The sequence below is a fragment of the Rutilus rutilus genome (genome assembly GCF_951802725.1).
Source record: "Rutilus rutilus genome assembly, chromosome: 1".
NCBI classification, from domain to species: domain Eukaryota; kingdom Metazoa; phylum Chordata; class Actinopteri; order Cypriniformes; family Leuciscidae; genus Rutilus; species Rutilus rutilus.
The window spans coordinates 15,899,178-15,920,845 of NC_140209.1; the positions used below are offsets into that span (position 1 = coordinate 15,899,178).

At 40.2% G+C, this 21,668-nt stretch overlaps 2 protein-coding genes across 2 annotated transcripts; both read right to left on the minus strand.

The window, feature by feature from the left end:
• Positions 1–3,607: 3,607 nt before the first annotated feature.
• On the minus strand, positions 3,608–19,264 carry LOC311304216 (uncharacterized protein; the record flags this gene model as incomplete). The annotated part of the gene is made up of 4 exons (XM_084431118.1): positions 19,151–19,264; positions 5,588–5,852; positions 4,377–4,851; positions 3,608–3,677 (listed from the first exon to the last, which is right to left on the minus strand). The coding sequence occupies exons 2-4, from the start codon at positions 5,643–5,645 to the stop codon at positions 3,608–3,610; spliced, it is 603 nt and encodes a 200-aa protein (XP_084287244.1). The 5' UTR covers positions 5,646–5,852; positions 19,151–19,264.
• On the minus strand, positions 8,938–12,781 carry LOC311304223 (uncharacterized protein; the record flags this gene model as incomplete). Its single annotated transcript, XM_084431127.1, has 3 exons — positions 8,938–11,516; positions 12,151–12,226; positions 12,407–12,781. 3 exons carry the CDS (start codon positions 12,779–12,781, stop codon positions 10,033–10,035), a joined length of 1,935 nt encoding a protein of 644 aa, XP_084287253.1. The 3' UTR covers positions 8,938–10,032.
• Positions 19,265–21,668: the final 2,404 nt, after the last annotated feature.

Genomic DNA, 21,668 nt, shown 5'->3' on the forward strand with positions numbered 1-21,668 from the left:
ACATTACTGTGAATTAGCTCGTAATGAGCTCGACTGGAGTCGCTCTCTTTTTATACAGATTACAGAAGATGAGAATATTTGTTTTTTAAATAAGTTACTTCATTTAACAGATGCGATCTCAAGCTTTATGCCCGTGGGTCTGTTTGCCTGTTTGACTGAATTTTCGCGGAGTTATAGATCATTTTCGACCGTGTTTCAAATGGGAGTTTACTGACAGGGAGAAGGCAGAAATCGCATCATGTTAATTTTTCTTTATTTGTCAAAAAGCAAAACACTTTATTTTTATTGTGAGTATACAGAAAAAAAATTGAAACTGAACAGGATCGATTGATGTATTACACGAAAATGAAAGATCAAAATTAACAGAGCATTTAGTGTTTATTTTCATTGCTAAAAAAAAAAACGAGCAAAACGCGCGGGCGCGTTTTTGGTCCCCAGAGGGTTAAGAAAGTTCTATGTCAAAATAATTTAATGTTTAATTAGTCTTTTTTTTATTCTTGACCTGAAACAATGTAAATCTGGTGAGCGTCAGCATGACGAATGAATAAAGAATCAAGAACAAACGGCAATATCTTTGTTCTTCAGTATCATGATGTTACATTTTCTTAGTTTTTGATGATCAAAACAAACTTAAATTAACTAGGGCTGCGAGAACTAATTGCTGATATCGATCATGAAAATAAACAATTAGAGAAGTTCACAAGGTAATTTTGGGAGGAGTGAACCCATCTAAGGGCGCTTTCACACTTGGTTCGATTGCCTGTTCCGAACCCGAGTTCGATTGCTCCCCCCTCCCCCTGCCCCCGATGGACTATGTTCACATTATATTATTTCTATCCGAACCACGGTACGCTTGCATCATCAAGCTGCAGCTGGCGTAATGGTGTTGCTTGGTAACCGCGAATGAAAAGGCGCCCAAATGGATAGACTTGCTCGGTTGACATTTGTTCTTCTTTTTTTTTAACCTTTGGTTTTGTTTTCAACATAGACGTACAGAAACACACTTGCGTCTGTCTGCCGCAAAAATTCTGAATACGTTTCAAAGACAGCGGGCTGTCCGCCGAAGACACATTATACGTCATCAATAGCGGTTCACTTCCGCGGTTTGGTTCGACTGCGTTCATATCAGCCGCGAAGGGTAGTTCGGAAGACACACCAAGTTCACATCATCCACACGAACCGAACTCTGACGTCATTCGAACCCGGGTGCGCACCAAAAGTGCTAGTGTGAAAGCCCCCTAATATTCACCTCGCTCTGGCATCAGCTGTTCTGGCGTCCCTCCACCTCCCCAACTCCACCTGCAGAATTTAGACATCTTGCTACCATACTCATCATCCAAGCATTATTAGTCCCACTGGGGGGTGTATCTAAGCTCGAGTTGAAGCTGCTTCCATAAAAAACATTTCTATGGACAAAACACATCTGGAAATGAATGGTGCTTGGTGAGCACACGAACCATGTTATTGGAAATGGTCACATATTTCTTTAAAATTTTTTATTAATTTGTGTTTAATTTGTTCAAATTGCTTTAACATCGCTATAATAATCCTTGTTCACTGAAATCCCTCCCTCCACTATTAGCAGTGCATGTGCAGCTCAGTGAACAGAGTATCTCTGTGGACGAGTAGCTAAAATGTTAATTATGGAAGAAAACCTTGTGCTTTGGTCATCTGAATCACTTATTTCGACTTATTTTTATTATTTTAGTGAGTAAATTAGGCACACATTTTAATAAAGCCAAATAATTTTTTTGTTACAAGTAAATATTTTTGTTGACTTAAGACATAACACATAAGACACTATTTTTCGCCCCCTGCTGGTGTATTTATGTAATATGACGAAATTGTCACTGAACGAATCAATGAATGAATCAATTTGGTGAACGAACTGAAAATGAACGATTATCTGAAAAGAATTAAAATTTCCACCACTAGTACACACTACCATCATGGTTCGGCACGGTTAGCCAAGTGTGCTGAGAGTTCAGGGCCGAGAACGGTTTGTAATTGTGCCGTAACAGCTCAAGTGGAAACAAAACTGAAGGTAAGAACCTTTTCTGAAGGTGGCCTACATACAACCGTAGGCTATGCTCTTTCTTTTAAATAAAAATCATCTATGATTATAAGGGCTGTATGCGAAATGAAACCGAAATCACGACACTCAGATCCACAAAAAATATGTTTTAGTGATTCTATGAATTGCACTGCGCAAACCAAAAGTAATATACCCACCGGAAGAAGAGGGGTCGGCTCTCCACAGAACATAATATATTCATTTTATTTTATTTTTCGTGTTCGCATTTATGAGGAAGAAACAATGTTACGGACATGACCGCTCTGAAAGCGGCACCACAATTAAAACTTTCACAGAGATCTCAAACAGGCATTTAAAACACCAAATATTAAGAATTGGCATATCGAGCAAAATAATATGATTGATCGAAAATTGTATCTCTCCCCTCACATGCTCACCGGCAAGACGCACCGACATTAAATTTCTCTGTAGGCTAATAGGCCTATGTGTTGTAGCCCAGTCATTAAAAAAATGATGAAGTTTCGTATTCATGTTTAAATAAAATAATATATATTTTTTAAATTTCATGTTGATTATATGAAAAGTGAAAAGCATGAATAAGATAAGATGATCCCGAAAATATCGGGAGACAAATGGAGTGGGCAGACATGATTTTGACCACTTCATTAAGTTTGTTTTTGTAGCCTGTCTTTAAAATTAATTTCGTTTTGTATTAATTGTATCTTAATTTTAATCAATGTTTCATCAACCAATTTCTTGAATTTAATAAATAAGAGGCTAAATAAGAGGCTAAATATAGCAGGCAATATAATCAGGACACAGAGTCGCCAGCGCGTGAACTGGAGCTGGTCTCTTAAATGAACCGAAACACAGCATATAAGCTACTTGCCTCACAGACCTGAGACATAGATAGATAGATAGATAGATAGATAGATAGATAGATAGATAGATAGATAGATAGATAGATAGATAGATAGATAGATAGATAGAAAGCATGAAATGTACACTTTTAAACAAAACAATTCAAAAGGAAAGAAAACAGACTGTTCTCTGCTTATGTAATGAAATGTGCATTTCTCTCTGGCGCGTTCACTACTGCGAAGATCGCGAGTCAGCATCGTCAACTTAATCTTTGACACAGAAAACACTTGTTTATTAATAAAAAATTTAAATGTCTCCTTGATATATTTGACATACTAATAATCATTAGGCTACTTTTCCCAGTTCTGACAGCTTTTAGGCGCGTTATTGGCAGCGCACCCTTAGCCTACATGTTACGTGAACATGTCACCACCGCTATAATATTATTCTTTGGTGTTCAGTTTATACAAGTTTTCTAATTGTTATTTAATATATACATATAACTTGGCACGAAGTTCTGGAAAACTGTCAGTGAAGTCCCGATATGCAAATTTGTTTAAATTCATACCGACGTAATCACCATGACCAAAATTTTACTTTTTTTTTTTTTTACATTGAATCTCGAAAAAAAGATTCAAAAAGATTTTTTTTTTTTTTTTGGCTGTTACGGCAAACCAAAATATTTTTAAGGATGGCCTAAAGATGAACTACTCACTGTGATCTCAGACTGTGTTGATGTGGTTTCTTAACTGCATGGATCTTCATGTGTCGCTTCAGGTGACTTTTAACAGAGAATCTCTTCCCACACTGATCACACGTGTGCGGCTTCTCTCCAGTGTGGATCCTCTCATGTGTTTTCAGAGCTATTAATTGTCTGAATCTCTTGTCACAGTGTGAACACTTGTAAGGTTTTTCTCCAGTGTGGATCCTCTCATGTGTTTTCAGATATGATGACTGACTGAATCTCTTGTCACAGTGTGAACACTTGTAAGGTTTTTCTCCAGTGTGAATTCTCTGGTGCTGTTTCAAATGTTCAGCTCTAGTAAAAGTCTTCTCACACTCAAAGCACACGTACTCTCTCACACCAGTGTGAATTTTCTGATGTGCATGTAAATATAGCAGCAGTGAAAAACTTTTTCCACTCACAGAACATGAGTGCAACTTCTCCTTCGTATGAACTCTTAGATGTCTCTTCAGGTGTGATGCACAAATAAATGTTTTCCCGCACTGATCACATGTGAACGGCTTCTCTCCAGTGTGGATCCTCATGTGAAAATTAAGGAGTGAAGATCGACTGAAACTTTTCCCACATTGATGGCATGTGAACGGCTTCTCTCCAGTGTGAACACTCATGTGAGCATTAAGAGATGTTTTGTCTGAGAATCTCTTTTCACACTGATCACACATGAACGGCTTCTCTCCGGTGTGGATCCTCATGTGACTTTCAAGGCATGTCGATCGGCTGAAACTCTTCCCGCACTGATTGCATGGATATGGCTTCTCTCCGGTGTGGATCCTCATGTGACGCTCAAGACTGTGTTTGGTTGTGAAACTATTCCCACACTGAATGCAGGTGAAAGATTTCTTGGCTCTTCTTTTCTTTAAAAATGTATTTTTAGTCTTTGAGCGACTCAAAGGTTTTTCTCCAGGTTTGACATGATGTTCCTCCTCCACTTCACTCAGTTCTTCACTCTCCTCCTCCACTTCACTCAGTTCTTCACTCTCCTCCTCCACTTCACTCAGTTCTTCACTCTCCTCCTTCACTTCACTCAGTTCTTCTCTCTCCTCCTTCACTTCACTCAGTTCTTCACTCTCCTCCTTCACTTCACTCAGTTCTTCACTCTCCTCCTTCACTTCATTCAGTTCTTCACTCTCCTCCTTCACTTCACTCAGTTCTTCACTCTCCACCTTCACTTCACTCAGTTCTTCACTTTCCTCCTTCACTTCCATCAGGTCTGAAATCAAAGAATTTTTTTTTTTTCAAATTTTCTAAATAATCAAAATAATTAAAAGAGAGAAATATGGAGTGAATGGAGATATAAATTACCCCAGATGTAACAGACAAATGCTTTAAAATATTACAATTTATGTCTTTTTATAAATTAATTAAACGTCCCTGAAACTTTCCATGAATGAGGTACACTGATCTTCCAGTTATTATTTTGTAGGCACAAATCGCATGTTTTTTTGTGTGAGAACTATTAAATATGTTTGATCAATGACACAATTATCTAACATGAAATTAACATTAAAATACACAATACTGCCATATTTTGACATTAACTTTTAAATTGATATATAGTTATGTTAAATACTACTAAAATGTTTTAATTATTAAGGGCCATTCAAGATACTTCCATTGACTTCACACACATGTGAAAGTGTGACACAAGAAACACAAGACAAGTGAATTTCACTGCGAGAAAGAACACAAATGTTTGCCGTAAAGCGACTAGTAGATTGTAAATTTGTACATTTTGGAATTATTATTATTTGTTACACATGTTTGTAAAAAATACGCACAAAATTCAGGTCAAATTCTGGTAATATTTACTGACCATTTGAATAAAAATAAAAAAACTTTTGCAGCCATTTCATAGTTGAACTGTTTATCTAAAAGTGATGAAGTGTTTGAATGTTTCAAACATGATGTTCTTCACAATCATGAATGAATGAAGAATAAACACCAACCTCTTTGTTCTTCAGGATCTTCAGTGTGTTTCATTCTGCAGGGTTCTGGATCACTCATGTTCTCACTGTCCTCTTTAATAAACTCAGTCTTTACATATTTCAGCTCTTCCTGATGCTCTGATGCTCGTCTTCACTTGTTGCTGATGGGAATTTACAGCATTTCTTGGAGAATTGCAGTGGGAGGAGCTTCTCTGATGATGTGACTGCTGTGGGAGGAGCTTCACTGATGATGTGACTGCTGTGGGAGGAGCTGATCTGCCAAAATCTAAAATATATCAGTTACTGAGTTTTTTTTTTTGCTCATGGACAACAGAATATAATAATGTAAATTCTCCCAAATATAAATAATGGTAAGAAAAACAGTTGAAAGCATAAACATAAATAAACATAGGCTACATATAGTAACCAACAAATACCCTCAATCTGTTGAAACCAATGAAATTAGCTTTAAGTGCCAATTAATTTACAGGAGATCTGAAGACATAAGCATAATAAATGAGGTGAAAACAGAAACTATTGTCATGAAATACAGAGTGTTTTCAGCAGATCTGTTAAAGTATCATTATAGGGGCCCTTTAAGGACAAGCAGCAGCATGTTTAGTATTTGGCTACTGTCACTTTAAGACCGGTACGTGTCTAATATACACGCAAATGACACGCACTTGATTTTCTCTCAAATATTTGCTTTCACTTATGTGAAGCTTGTGTGTATTTGACAGTATTAGCACAATAAGACTAGAAAGATATCTTAGTCCAGTATCCAGGTGCTGTTTGACAGGCTTTGCGAATGAAACGTTTAACCGGCAACCTTTGTGAATGGCAGTGTCCCGTGAGTGTATATAGAGCATGTGATGTGAATGTAACAGAACTGCAGCTGATAGAATGTGTGCAGTAACACGATACTACGACATTTCTTCAAAAGCAGATCGTGGAGACATTTTAATCATCCACGATCGAATATTGTCATATCGCACAGTCCCTGCTGATGCTATCCATTCCTTCAGGGAAAGTTGCATGCATGATGCTTACTTTCTGCATGTTGCCTAACATCAGAAACATGACCAATCACAGCGCTTGCGTCCGTGTAGAGTTGTTACATTTTTGGAGAGGTGCACGTCAGGGTACGCCGAAGGGTACGCGCGCTACACACAGCCTACGGCGTAGCTACGGCGTAAGTTCGACGCAGAAGTATAAATTGGGCTTACCGTGCACACCGCCAGGCGAAATGGGCCCTTGCGCACCCAACGCGCACGACCGCCCACACCGCGATGACGTCATTTTTGCCGCGCGCACCTTCGCGCTCGTGCCGACACGTCGAGTATAAACCAGGCTTGAGGCGCCAGAACTGCAGCTGATAGAATGTGCGCTGTAGCGCGATACTACCATATTTTGTTTCCACAATAATGTTAGTGAGTAAATATACTGAAATTTCCACCATAACAGTGGAGTGTGATGTGTAAGATCTAGGGCTACCACATCTTTAAATTATTATTAGTATTATTTAAGTTAACATAATAAAATACGTAGACCTACACCAAAAAACTAGTTGAGGATAAATTTGTTAAAATTGGTCAATTCCAGTGTTATGGACGTGACATTTGCAGTCAAAACTTGAAAATGCATTTAATACCAATATATTGAAACGTCTGTTAATATATCCATACTCCCTTAATAAAGGAGTAAAGACATTAGAAAAATATCAGTCTACACATGCGTTTTATATTTAATATGACGGAAATACACATGTGACGTGACTTTTAGGTGGCAAAATATTGTTTAGTAATTCTATGAATTACACTGCGCAAACCAAAACCCACCGGATGAAGAAGGGTCGGCCTCCACAGAACATAAAATATTATTTTTATTTTATTTTTCGTGTTTGCATTTATGTGAAAAAAAAAAAACAATGTTACAGGCGTGACAGTTCTCCATTACGGACATGACTGCTCTGAAAGCGAGAGACAGAGACCTCAAACAGAAAGCACAAAGCCTGTCTTTAAAGTGAATTTCGTTTTTTATCAATTGTATCTTAATTTTAATCAATGTTTCATCAACCAATGCCTGGATTTAATAAATAAGAAGTATAGTATAATATAGTAGAAAATAGATAATCATGACACGGAGGCGAGTGAACTGGACTCTTGTCTCATAAATGAACCGAGACTCAGCGTAAGGTATGCTACTTGCCTCACAGACCTGAGAAATATATAGAAAGCTTGAAATGTCTACTTTTAAAAAGAACATTTCAAAACGAAAGAAAACAGACTGCTCTCTTATGTAATCCGTATGAAATGTGCATTTCTCTCTGGCGCGTTCTGCGAAGATCACGACGCATCGTCAACTTCATCTTTGCAGTCGACACAGAAAACACTTGTTTATTAATAAACAATTAAAATGTCTCCTTGCTATATTTGACATATTCATAATCATTACTTTTGCTGGTTCTTTGTGACAGCTTTTATATGCTTTATTGGCAGTGCCACCCACATGTTGAATGAGTCACACCACATCAGCACCGAAAACATGATTTTTTTCTAATCTAAAATAAAAAATCGTGATACGAACCAAATCGTATGTTTGGTCTATTGTTACAGCCCTAGTAAGATGAGAAAGCAAGAGTTTATGGTTGTAAAAAAAACAAAAAACAATGGCTATCTGAACATCTTTGCCAAGCGAAAACCAGTACAGAAGTAGGCTTATCAATAAATTATCGGGGAGGGTCATGCCTTTTTTCACAATCATTTTGGAGGGTCATAGAAAAATGTATTGCTGGCGAAGCGAGGGTCATGTATTTTTTGACTACAGATCTCAAAACTCCTCCGGTGGCCCCTTAAATAAAAAACGAACAGTCCCTTAGTCCTGTTTGATTGTGAGATATGTAGTTTATGTGAGGTAATGTTGCTGTTACTATGGTATTCTCTGGATGCCCATGAACATTAATTCATGGCTAAACATTCACTGTCAATCCGCTGTGTTTTACACTTTGCTTATTTGTCATCAAGGTAATTTTACTGTCACATGTGTCAGAGCTTTACATGTTTTCAAGTGTAAGCTCCAATCACCGGCCCAAAGACGGTGTCCAGTGTCTTGGTTCGAAGGGAATTCAGCGTGTATGTCTTTTCGGGCGCTTCTGGAAAAATCACTTTAATTTATTAAACAGTGGATTTCCAATTTTAATTCTGACTCCATGAATAATTTAATCTGACTCCAAATTTTAAGTAACTCTTTGTTTATTCCAATTGTCTATCTTAACAGCTGATCCGCAGATTAGTTGTGATTTAATTTAGACCAATAATTATTCTAGGCATCTCATACTTTCAAATATTCGCTCATTATGGACCTAGTGTCACTTTGAGACGTCACGTCGCGACTGCGCGCTCACGATCACAAACTAGCCAGTCCTGAAATAGTCAGAGGGTGCAGTACAAATATTTTACCCCATGCGGTCGCACACTACAGACCCATAGGCATAATTTATATAATATTTGCAGCATACAACATGCTAAGTCAGGAAATAGTCAGAAATCAGAAGGTTTTTCTAAGATGTGCCCCATGGTCCATTCAAAGTGCCTTCAGTTTGATCTATTCTGGACAAAGTTTTGCGGAAACACCCGACTACACATTAATCTACTGGAAATAATGATTTCAGAAGAATGCAGAATAAATCAAGGTTAACATTTATTTTTGCCAGGCAGAATTAAACATCCAATAAAAAGAATTAAAAAGAATACATAATACACAACTGATCAGCATATAATAGAGACAACATTTAAAATGCAATATCAAAAATAGTTTCAAAGAGTCAGCATACCTGGCAATAGAGACACACAGCAACAGTGTGGGAAGTTCTGTTTACAGATGCTTCCTTGAGTGGTTTGCCAATTCCCTTTAAATACCCAAGTGGAACAAAAGAACAATAAACATCTAGCACCCAAATATTTATTCAGCTTTTGCTGGACCCTTTCTCGTGCCCAAGTGGTCACGCCTGGGTTTGGGGGATAAACACAAATGGTTATCTATTATCTTTATTGGGGCATCTTCCCACATCAGAAGAACAGGCATTGTTTTCTTTGTTCTGACTGTTCTGCTGCTGCGGGAATGAAACTTCTTTACCATTCGCACCAGAAGTATTTATTTTGACCTCTCATAAAACAACTGGAGACAGTAGGTGTGTGTGTTTTGCATGACTGAATGAGACCTGGGGGGAGAAGATAGTGTGAGGAGTCAGGACCCCAGCATGGGGGGAAGAGACGAGATTGGAGAAGTTGTGTTGTGCTCTCTGTCCCATAGATCTCTTCTTCAGATTAGTGAGTTTTATTGTTTTATTGCGGTTTAGGATTCTTGAATTCAGTCTTAGTAAAAGTCCATCCTTACAGTTTCCGCCCCTGGCCCCTTGGGGCAGATTTAGATCAGTCCCTGAGGGGCCAAAATTTGATGAAGTCCGCTTATGGTTGCAGTTTCCGTAGGGCTGGTACCTGTAATGGACTGAGCGCAATGGCCACGTTCGTTGAAGTGCGCATTGTGCGGAGAAGGCATCTGAAGTAGCAGCACTGGCAGAGTGTGAATAAGAAGATGAGCACACTGGCGAGGACACATCCACGGAACGTCCAGTCCCACCAGGTATAAGCATACCTTGCTGAGCGGGTAGAGGAGCTGGACAGGATTTCTGCAGTCTTTCTCGCCAGATTCGCTTCCACTTGAGCTTGGTTGAGATGGTACTCAGTCTGTAAGATGATTTCTTGCACCAAGTCCATTGTTTTGACCAAAGCTTGAGTGCTCTGTTCATAGAAAGTGTCCTCCCACCAGGGAGAGACGTCCACGTCCATCGGTACCCTCCCCAGGATGTTTATCTGACCCATTGAAAAGTCCTCTTTCACTTCCAAACAGAACGTGTGGTTCGCAGGGCAGGTCAGACCTCCATAGGAGAAGGAATTCATCTCACTGACGACGCACCACTGTGTGTGAGACACTTGAACAGCATCAGAATGACCATGCAGTGACTGAACATTAATGAGCTTAGAATCATTGGAAGAAAAGGGTTGTAGAGTGTTGCAGGTACAGATAATGTAACTAGATGTCTCATGGCAACAGGTGCGAGTGGTAAACAAAGTTTCAGTGCCCTTCAAAGTCATATACCCCGTCAGATGATCCCATTTTATAATTTGATCTCTCACTACCACGCCAATAGAGCGTATGGTAGTGGAATTTAGATAAATTTGATCTGGGTGAATTAGAGGGAAAGTGGCAAAGAACCCAATACAGCCAGTACATTCATTTCCAGTATACATCATTAATGTTGAAAGCAATTCAGAATACTTAATATTTTTCATTCTCTCTGATGCAAGCCATCTATGCAGATCTAAAATTTCAATAAGATCATTTAAAACATGCCTAGGTGTTTTATGGAGACGAAGATCTAAAATCTCTTGTCTTGCTGCAGTAAACAAATCTTGTGCGTACAATCTACAGGCTAAGTCATGCTCGATGGTACGGGTCTGATTGAAAATTGATTGACTGGTCGTCAGAAGCGCCTGCGCCTCAGATCTGACCGCTTTGATAATGTTTTCGTTACTATTGGTGATGTGTTGAAAACCAGTAGCTACCTGATTTGCCAACCAAGTTGAATATTGAGATTGACCTGTTATTTTGTAAGTGTTGGATATAGAATTAACTGAGCCAAAAAGGCCTGCTATATTTCCAAACAGGTCTCGTTTAGTGCGAGCAGTTGGAATTTGAACTGCAAGTCTGTTTTTGTAATCAGAAATTAAATCATCGATGCGTGACTGTAGCCATGTATACGTCTTATCATTAAAGTTGCAGTGTTTAAGATAAGCAGATAACACATTAGAGATGTTATACGTGACATGTGTTATCACAAGATTGACGTCATGTAGTAAAGTCTTATTTACATTTCCTTTGATTATGCCACCTGGAGGGGTGGTATACAATTTCGGACACTGTGTGGGTTTTTTGTAACCGCATGTGGTTAAGTTAAAGCAATGGTGTAAAGTCCATGAACAATTGTGAGGGCTAGTGAAATTATCCATATTTGCCTCACATTTTCCCACACAGTACGTTCCTTCTTTTCGGCCGGTCCAAACAAATGTTTTCAAATTATTGTTAGATACCTTATTTGTTAGATTGAAAAGAAGTTCAGTAAACTTTAAATGTGTATTGTTATGTGTTGTGGTGTGTGTGCACCTATATGTGTTTGGTTGGAGATCCTTAGTGGAATAACATTTTTTTGGATCTCCGCCATTGTTGTTATTTTCATATAGTGTGTGCATATTACCAATATTTGAATCTGGGAATTCTTCAAGTTGGTACCAGGCGGTAATGTTATGGTGAACTTGTGGTGCGCGTGTGTAGCTTGTGAGGTTTTTGTCTGGAAGATGGGTAGAACCTGTCTTACAGCATATTTTTGTTGCACAATTTGGTTCCGGTGCTAATCCGGGGGGCCATGTGACTATTTCTTTGTATGTGACTGGAATGTATGATGTGGATGGCCCCTTAATATATTTCCATACCCATCTACCGCATCCTAGGGTGTGTGCGAGTGTGACTCGTTGTCCCAATTCGATGCAGGTGGGTCCGGACACCGTCCTGGCATCTGGCCTCCATGGAATTGCGATGACTGTCCTATGAAGGAAAAGATCATAATTAATTCACTGAACCTTTGAACCGTTTACATTGGGACATGTGGTACCATCTTAATTTTCCTCTGATGGTCACGGCCACGCAACTGTTGCAAACAGCTTTAATTTCATAGGGCCCGTGCCATCTAGGGGAAAATGCGCTTTGTTTTACAAAAACGCGTACCATCACCATGTCTCCTTCTGAAAATGTTGTCTCAGAGGTTGGGTTAAATTGTGCATCATTTGTCAGGTCTGACTGTTGTTGTTTCAGTCCAGCCTGGGCGTGCAGCACCTTCAGCCTTTCTTGCAATTGCACCAACACCGTCTGCTGAGTTGCGAGCATGAGGGGCCCCAGGTCTGCTGGGGAAATTTCTGGATCAATGGGTAACTTCATCACCCTTCCAGTCATAAGCTCATATGGGCTGATGCCCGTCGCTTTTGATGGGGTTGCTCGCAGCACAGTCAGAACAGTGGGCAAAGCATCACTCCACCTGTTTTGGTGTTGAGCTATTTGCTTAGCAATATTTTCTTTGATGGTGCGGTTCGCACGTTCAACCATACCAGAACTTTGCGGCCTGTATGGAATGTGAAATTTTTGCTTGATATTCAGCATTTTGCACATATTTTTCATGACTTGTCCAGTAAAGTGAGTCCCTTGATCTGATTCAATTTGAATGGGTGCTCCCCAAAGGGGGATGATTTGGTTCGCTATCACACGTGCCACGGTGTTTGCTGTATTATTGCGAGTGGGAATTGCTTCAATCCATTTTGAGAATTTGTCAATTATCACGAGGCAATAGCGATACCCGCCCTTGGCACTGGGAAGCGGACCAATGAAATCTAATTGTAAGGACTCCCAGGGCCCTTTTGGTGGTTTCGGTCTACGTAGGTTTGTTCGGCCTAGCTTTCCCTGGTTAATTGTTGCACACACCAGACAGTCATAGCACCATCTTTCAATGTCAGCTATCATTCCTTGCCACCAAAACTGTTTTTGTATCAACTGTGCTGTTTTTGTTGCCGATACATGCGCATAATCATGATATAATTTGATTATTGGCTTTTGGAGGGCTTCTGGAACGACAAATTTTCCATCTCGGATTACTATGCCTTCAATTATATTCACCATCTGATCATGTTTCAAGTGTGATACAAGTTCTCCATCAGAGACCCACAGATCTTGCTGGTACTGTTTGAGGTCGATGGGTGTGACTTGCGAAGCACTTGCTACAGAAACAGAGGTTGTCTCGTTTTGCCAATGGTCGCCTTTCACTGCTGCCAGCTTAGCTAATTGGTCAACAATGTTATTGTTGTTCTCGTGTTCATCTGGATTTTTGTTAATGTGCGCGCGCACTTTTACCACGGAGATGGAGTTGTTCCGCGCTTGTACAGCTTGCCATATTGCAGTTATAGTGTTGAAATGTTTTATGGGTGTCCCAGCAGAAGTGAGAAACTTTCTCAATTGCCATTGGGCCATAAAATCAGTTACGACGCCAAAAGAATAACGACTGTCAGTGTACACGCAGAGCGGTTCAGGGTGTGCCTTGATCGCTTCTAGCAGTGCAATGAGTTCAGCTTCTTGTGCGGATATGTTAGCTGGTAGTTTAAACAACAATTGCCGTTTAGCATCTGTCTCGGGAAGATGAGGGGTCCACACTGCACAGCCAGTATAGAAATGACCATTTTGACAGAATCGAGAACCATCAATGTACACATGCACTTGGCCTGGAAGTGGCTCGTCATGGACAAGGCTTTGTGCCTCTTGTTTGGGCTGGCATGTGTGCGGGTGTCCCTCAACATCCCCGAGCAGATGTGGCAAAATTCGTGTGTTTTTTGTTGTGATTTCGCGCGCTTGAATGTCTGCTAGCCATCTTGCTAATCTTTGGGAGGAAACTCCCTTTATTCGGCCCTGTAACAGCATTCGCACAGGCGTGTGCATTGTGTGTATAACTACAGGCTGGAAACCTACAATGGGTTCTGTTGTTTTTAACATCCAATGCACCGCAAGCACATGCTGTGTACATGGGTCGAATCCTTGTTCGACCAGAGATTTTTTCCGGCTGTAGTAAGCGATTGGACGCAGTTTTCCTCCATATTCCTGAGCTAAGACTCCGCTTAGTGTAATTTCATGCGCGTCTACTTGAATGTGGACATTTTTTGATGGGTTGGGCAAACCCAGGGCGGGCGCGGCACACAAACGTTGTTTCAAATCTGTAAAAGCCTGTTCGTGTTTATCAGTCCATTCAAGGACATCATTTGGTTTTGTTTTCCCTTTTAAAAGCGAATACAACGGTGCGGCGGTATTTGCAAAATCAGGGATGAAATCTCGTAAATAGTTTGCTGTACCTAATACTTTTTGCAGCGAGTTTAAAGTATAAGGTCGAGGCAGTTCGGCAATGCATTTTTTCCTGTCGTCTGTTAAGGCTCTGTGACTTTGAGTCAGAGTGTATCCTAAATAGTGTACTTCCCTTTGTGCAATTTGGGCTTTGTCTTTGTTCATTTTAAAGCCTGCGCCAGCTAGCATCTGTAACACTTCGTCAACCAGGTGCAAGTGGTTCTCAAGTGGTTCTTCTGTGGCTATCAGTATGTCGTCTACATAGTGAACTACTTTGCCAGTCCCTAGTAAGGGACTGAGCACATCTGCCACAGCTCGATGAAAAATCGAGGGGCTGTTGTGAAGGCCTTGCGGCATTCTTTCCCAGGTATACTGCATTTGATTTACAGTAAAGGCCAGCTTCCACTGGTCTTCTCGTTTGACTTTAATAGACCAAAAACCATTTTTGATGTCAAGCACTGTGAACCACGAAGCATTGGTTGAGACTTGTGATAAAATTGTAGCTGGATTTGCCACTATGGCTGTTGCTTTAGGCAGAACTTTATTGAGACGCTGATAATCAATGCAAAGACGCCATTTACCATTAGGTTTTGGAACTGGTAAACACGGAGAATTTGTAGTTGAACAGCATCGCCGAACTATGCCTCTAATCTCAAGCTGTTTCACTATCTCATGAACAGCGACCTCTGCCTCTGGCTTAATGCGATATTGTTTTTGTGGGGGAGGGGGCTCTCCCTCAATGCATACTTCAAAATCAACGAGGCCGCAGTCGTGTTCATGATTAGCCCAAACGTCGCTGTGTTTGTTGATGAGAAGTTGAATTGGATCTGTGCTGGATATGGACATGATATTGGCCTTGCCTTGCGGCAGGCACTTCTTTGCCGTTTTGTTTGTTTGAACTTCAATTTGTTTTTCAAAACAATGAATTACAAAGCCATGTTTTCTCATAATGTCCATACCCAATACAGTTCCTTCGCTGTTATCTGGTAAATACCAGAATTGTTCTTTTAGCACTACCATGCCTAAATCGAGTTGGACTGATTTTGTTTGAGTTGCTGTCATCAAAGTGTCGCCTATTCCTTTAATTTGAATCGTTCGCGTGCTTAGCGGTAACGGAATGTTTGTGCAAGAACAAGCGGCTCCGCTATCAATAAGAATGTTAACTAACCGGCCTCCAAGATTAGCTTTTATTTTGATTCGGTTTCCGCCTGTAATAACGCTTCCTATAGCAACGGAGGCCACGCACCCCTATTGGGGATTGTTATATTTCGCCAATAGGATAGCAAGATCTGCCTGCAAGTTTTTGTAAGGGCCGCCCTGGTTCGTCGATTGTTCTTCAATTTGTTTTGAGCTATTCTCTGAAGGATTATTTTCTGAAATCAAATTCCCTAAGCGTCTGAGAATTTCGTCGTCATTTTTGGAATGCGTTTTTTGATTGGTCTGCTCTCTTTTTAGCTTGAAGCAGCTCTGAATAGTATGGCCAGTTTTCTTGCAATAAAAGCATTGTAGTGGCTTAGTCCTAAGACCAGGATTTTTAGCACCTTTTCCTTCAGCTAACCATTGCGTTGTTGAAACAGAACGAGCTTTGCTTTGCTTGAGCCTAGTTTCTATTTTGGAAGCCCAATCCACCAGTGACCGGTAGGTATTTTCAGATGGATCGGCTCCATGAACGAGCGCCTGCTGTATATGAGGGCCTGCATTATTTTTCAGGAGTTGAAGTAAAACTTCCTGATCACGCTGTGCATCTTCTAACCCTGAGTGCTCTTTGTAAGTCACCCATAAACGTTCAGCATAAATTTCAAATGGCTCTTTGGTGGCCTGTTTGATGTCTAAAATTCTGTTCCACTCGGCGTGTGATGGTCCCCTTAACTCTAATAAAGTCTCCCTCAATCTTTCATAAACCTCATTTTCATCTTCATCTTCCTGTTTGATTATAATTTCTCCAGATCTCAATTCACGTGACATTTTTGGTTTTAGCTCGTCTGGAATAGTGAGGAGGGCTACTTGCCAAACGTCTCTAGGCTCTAACTTGTACACTGAGGCCTGTAACATTAAGTTGTCCCAGTAGGGTTGAAAAGGGCCTTTTCTTGGCATTGTGCCCACAACTTCTTTGTGTTTTGTGCACTCTTCGCAAGTTAAAGGTCGGCTAATGGTAGTGACTTCATCATCTGCATTAGTCATTGTTTTAAGAACAGCAACTTTTACGGGCTTTCGGAGAACAGTGCCAGATTTACTTCGAGTTCGTATGGGACTGCGGGGTTTCGGTTCTTCGGGTCTATTTGGATAATACATTTCCGTCGCGGGTTCTGGAGAAAGATCGCGCACTCCCAGAATAGAGCGTCCCTTTGGAGTTTGTCTACGAGCTTCTCTCAGTGACAACTGATCTTGGATGCCGCTCGGTAGAGCTGCTACCATATCATCCTCATCGCTATCACTGTATACATCATCGCCAATTTTTGAATTTATCGCCGCTATTTTAACTGCAGCTATAGGAAAGCCTGCAGAACCGCAGCACTCCTCGAGCGCGGACGTGTATTGTTTATCTACTTGAAGTTTCTTCTCAAGTTTTTTAATTTGTGTTCCCATCACGTCGCCCTGTCTTGCCCAAGTTTGTTTATCATACACAGATGCTTCGACCTGTGCTCTGAGTTTTTTCAACTCATCTGATCGCGCTGTTTCTAGTTCTTTGATGTTTGAAATCACGCGTTCGTTTTCAACAATAGTTTTTAAATCATTTCGACGTAGCAAATAGATGATCGCGACCGGAATTTTCCGAAAATGAGATTTAGTCTCTAGTTTTTTCCCTTCGGTCGCGTACCAGGCTAAAATTTGTTCATTATTCCAATCAAAATCTACCCCATTGTTACGCAAACGAAAAAGAAGATCTTTGATTTGCAAAGCAAGAGTTTCCATTACATCCTTGTCTACACTCGAACTACCATTTCCCTGATAAGCCATGTTTTTCTTGTAATCTTAGATTTATACCGGTTTTCTGCGGTTCCGGTCTATCCTGGGTATTCCGACCCGTTCTACCAATGTGTCTATATGAGGTGCGTCTAAGTTTTCCCTCAACACTTTCTAAAAGATAAAGGAAAAACGTACTTACCACAGTAGCTGGAGACAGAGAAGGAGAAGCTCAAACCTCATGCTCCGTTCAGATCTGAATTGTCGCGCCGAAAGACGTCACTCGCCTGAGACTGGGAGATCACGTCGGGGTCACCACTTTGTAAGCTCCAATCACCGGCCCAAAGACGGTGTCCAGTGTCTTGGTTCGAAGGGAATTCAGCGTGTATGTCTTTTCGGGCGCTTCTGGAAAAATCACTTTAATTTATTAAACAGTGGATTTCCAATTTTAATTCTGACTCCATGAATAATTTAATCTGACTCCAAATTTTAAGTAACTCTTTGTTTATTCCAATTGTCTATCTTAACAGCTGATCCGCAGATTAGTTGTGATTTAATTTAGACCAAGAATTATTCTAGGCATCTCATACTTTCAAATATTCGCTCATTATGGACCTAGTGTCACTTTGAGACGTCACGTCGCGACTGCGCGCTCACGATCACAAACTAGCCAGTCCTGAAATAGTCAGAGGGTGCAGTACAAATATTTTACCCCATGCGGTCGCACACTACAGACCCATAGGCATAATTTATATAATATTTGCAGCATACAACATGCTAAGTCAGGAAATAGTCAGAAATCAGAAGGTTTTTCTAAGATGTGCCCCATGGTCCATTCAAAGTGCCTTCAGTTTGATCTATTCTGGACAAAGTTTTGCGGAAACACCCGACTACACATTAATCTACTGGAAATAATGATTTCAGAAGAATGCAGAATAAATCAAGGTTAACATTTATTTTTGCCAGGCAGAATTAAACATCCAATAAAAAGAATTAAAAAGAATACATAATACACAACTGATCAGCATATAATAGAGACAACATTTAAAATGCAATATCAAAAATAGTTTCAAAGAGTCAGCATACCTGGCAATAGAGACACACAGCAACAGTGTGGGAAGTTCTGTTTACAGATGCTTCCTTGAGTGGTTTGCCAATTCCCTTTAAATACCCAAGTGGAACAAAAGAACAATAAACATCTAGCACCCAAATATTTATTCAGCTTTTGCTGGACCCTTTCTCGTGCCCAAGTGGTCACGCCTGGGTTTGGGGGATAAACACAAATGGTTATCTATTATCTTTATTGGGGCATCTTCCCACATCAGAAGAACAGGCATTGTTTTCTTTGTTCTGACTGTTCTGCTGCTGCGGGAATGAAACTTCTTTACCATTCGCACCAGAAGTATTTATTTTGACCTCTCATAAAACAACTGGAGACAGTAGGTGTGTGTGTTTTGCATGACTGAATGAGACCTGGGGGGAGAAGATAGTGTGAGGAGTCAGGACCCCAGCATGGGGGGAAGAGACGAGATTGGAGAAGTTGTGTTGTGCTCTCTGTCCCATAGATCTCTTCTTCAGATTAGTGAGTTTTATTGTTTTATTGCGGTTTAGGATTCTTGAATTCAGTCTTAGTAAAAGTCCATCCTTACACAAGCAATGCTATTTCCATTTCGTTCTTGTTTTTGGTCTCACCTTTGGACAAGTCTGTATTTTTCCTACAAAGTTTCAGAGGACATTCTCCTTCGGCCATCCCCTTCAGCACTCTGTACAAGCCTTTGTTTGTTGCCATTAAAGCGTGAATTCTCCTCTCTTCTATTTATTTACTATCACCTTTTCCTGTAAGCAGTAAGTGTTCAGTAAAAAAAAACCTTATTTCCATATCCTATGCATAATAAAATCAGTGACTTGTGCTCAGAAAGCAAGCTCACGTGTTTCTCTGATGGCCAGTGCTCTGTTAAAGCCAGTTAACTTGATCTGCCTGGTGAATGGGTTGATGAGTACTTTTCTCAGGCTGATGTGTTCATAATAAACACCCTTTTCACTGCAGTGCCGTAACGCAGCGATGAGTTTCTGCATTTCTGAGGTTATGCTGACATCTGGATGTTCCATAATTAGGATGTCGTGAACTTTACGGCATGGTTGCTATGTTCCACCATTAGCATTATAGCTGCCTCTGGACACAAAGGGTTGGAATCCCCAGTCTGAAAGAAGAGATTGACCAAAGGGTTAGTTGACTCCTAACCTCAAACCTCCTGACTAAAGAGTGAGGGAAATTCAAGAAGAAAACAACAAACTTTACATGTACTTTACAACTGATGCTTCAAGGCTTTGATTGTCTATTTCAGTTTTATCTTATGCTTTCTACATAATAGTAATTTTCATGATGAACAAAATCGTGTCAACTTACGTTGAAATCAAACTGACGCTTCTTAACAAATTTGATGATCACCTAAAAAATAAAGAAAATATTTGCAAACGTAAGTGAACTGATTCATTTTTGTTGCTTACATGATAATCTACAATCTTTTTTTGTAGAATATAGTGCCGCACACATATACTATTGTTAAATAGTGCCCCCTTAGAGGCGGAGTGTTATTAATGAGTCTTGTGGTTGCTGTAGTGTAGCCTGTTGCTGGAGCTGCCGCTATTAAAAGAGCAAACAACTTACCCGGTGTCATCCTTCCACTCACCACGATGCACGTTATAAATGGTTACAAAAAGAAACTACTACATTTTTAAAACATGTTTTGAATAAAAAAGACAGAAGGAAACATGAGGAAAAAAGTTTGCTGTATCCAGAAACAGCAACATACTTGAGTGCCATCTGATTTTAGAATTCCTTCATGGACAATACCATGGGATCCCGATGCCAGTTTCTTTCCCACTTCATAAAGAGAGTCAAAGGATCCTGGAAAACACACAACAGCATAAGACTGAACTGCTTATGACTAAACACACCTGTGTAGATCAGGAGAGGAACCAACCAGTGTGAGGATTACAAATAAAATAAGGACACAGGCTGACATTGACACATACATGTGTCACACATACACATTTCTGCATACATGTGAGTTAGGGTTAGTATTAATGTCCTCAGACAGTTACCTGTCGGCTTGATCCCAGATAACACAGCAGCGCTGGTCGACGGTTGAGCGTAATCCACCATCGGCTCGGTCTCAAGCGCATCTGTGGCTGGAGTCGGCTCTTCTTCAGGTGTTTGAGTCGGCTCTTGTGATAACACAGCGGGGCTGGTCGTTGGTTCAGTGTAATCCACCATCGGCTCGGTCTCAAGCGCATCTGTGGCTGGAGTCGGCTCTTGTCCGGGTGATTGTGGACTTTGCTCCTGTGAAGGCTCGCGGTCAGGCACAGAAGGACGCACTTTGCTAATAAGTGTTTGGAAGCCACACTTTACAGCAGCCAAACAAGAACGGCCTTCCCTCCCTTGTGTGTGTTTTTCTGAAAGCAAAGAATATTGATTAGAAACATTTTTTTATTAGCACAGATTACAGGTGAATGATTAACATAAAACTGTCCTGATGTTCATGTGAATAATTAGCAGGTTTAGCATTGACGTTCACGTGACTAGAAGAGGCACAGAGCTGATGCTGGGCTGCACAGAAGCCACCGTAATCGAGTCCCTAGCGGTGGGCCATATGGAAAAAATATCATATCACAATTTTTTTCAAGAAAATCATGGTTCACGGTTTAATCACGATTCTATTTTGCATGTTGGTTTTATTATTTTTCCAGTGACTGAGCACAACAGCCAAACTAATGTCCCTATTTTAAAAACAGAGTCTTAAAAGGTAACAACATATATATACATATATATATATATATATATATATATATATATATATATATATATATATAAAAATGGCAGACATTTGGCCCAAAGTAGCACAGATAATAACCTTTGGTTTCAGCGCAGCCAGCGGACACACCCCCAGCGTTTGAGAGCAGAGACTACTGCTCATTTTTTCAAGATTTTGATAGCTTATTTTATGTACTTGCCGGCTTTTTTATCATTCAAATTTGGCTGGGTGGCTAATAACACATTTTTCTGTGGTGTGACAAACTCAGAACACATACTTAATTTTGACTTTACAGGGACTTTAATGTTGTCCATATATGCGAGAAACCAATACTATACTGTAATATATGCAGATATATGGTATCATACAGTATATGGATGAACTCAAATATTTTC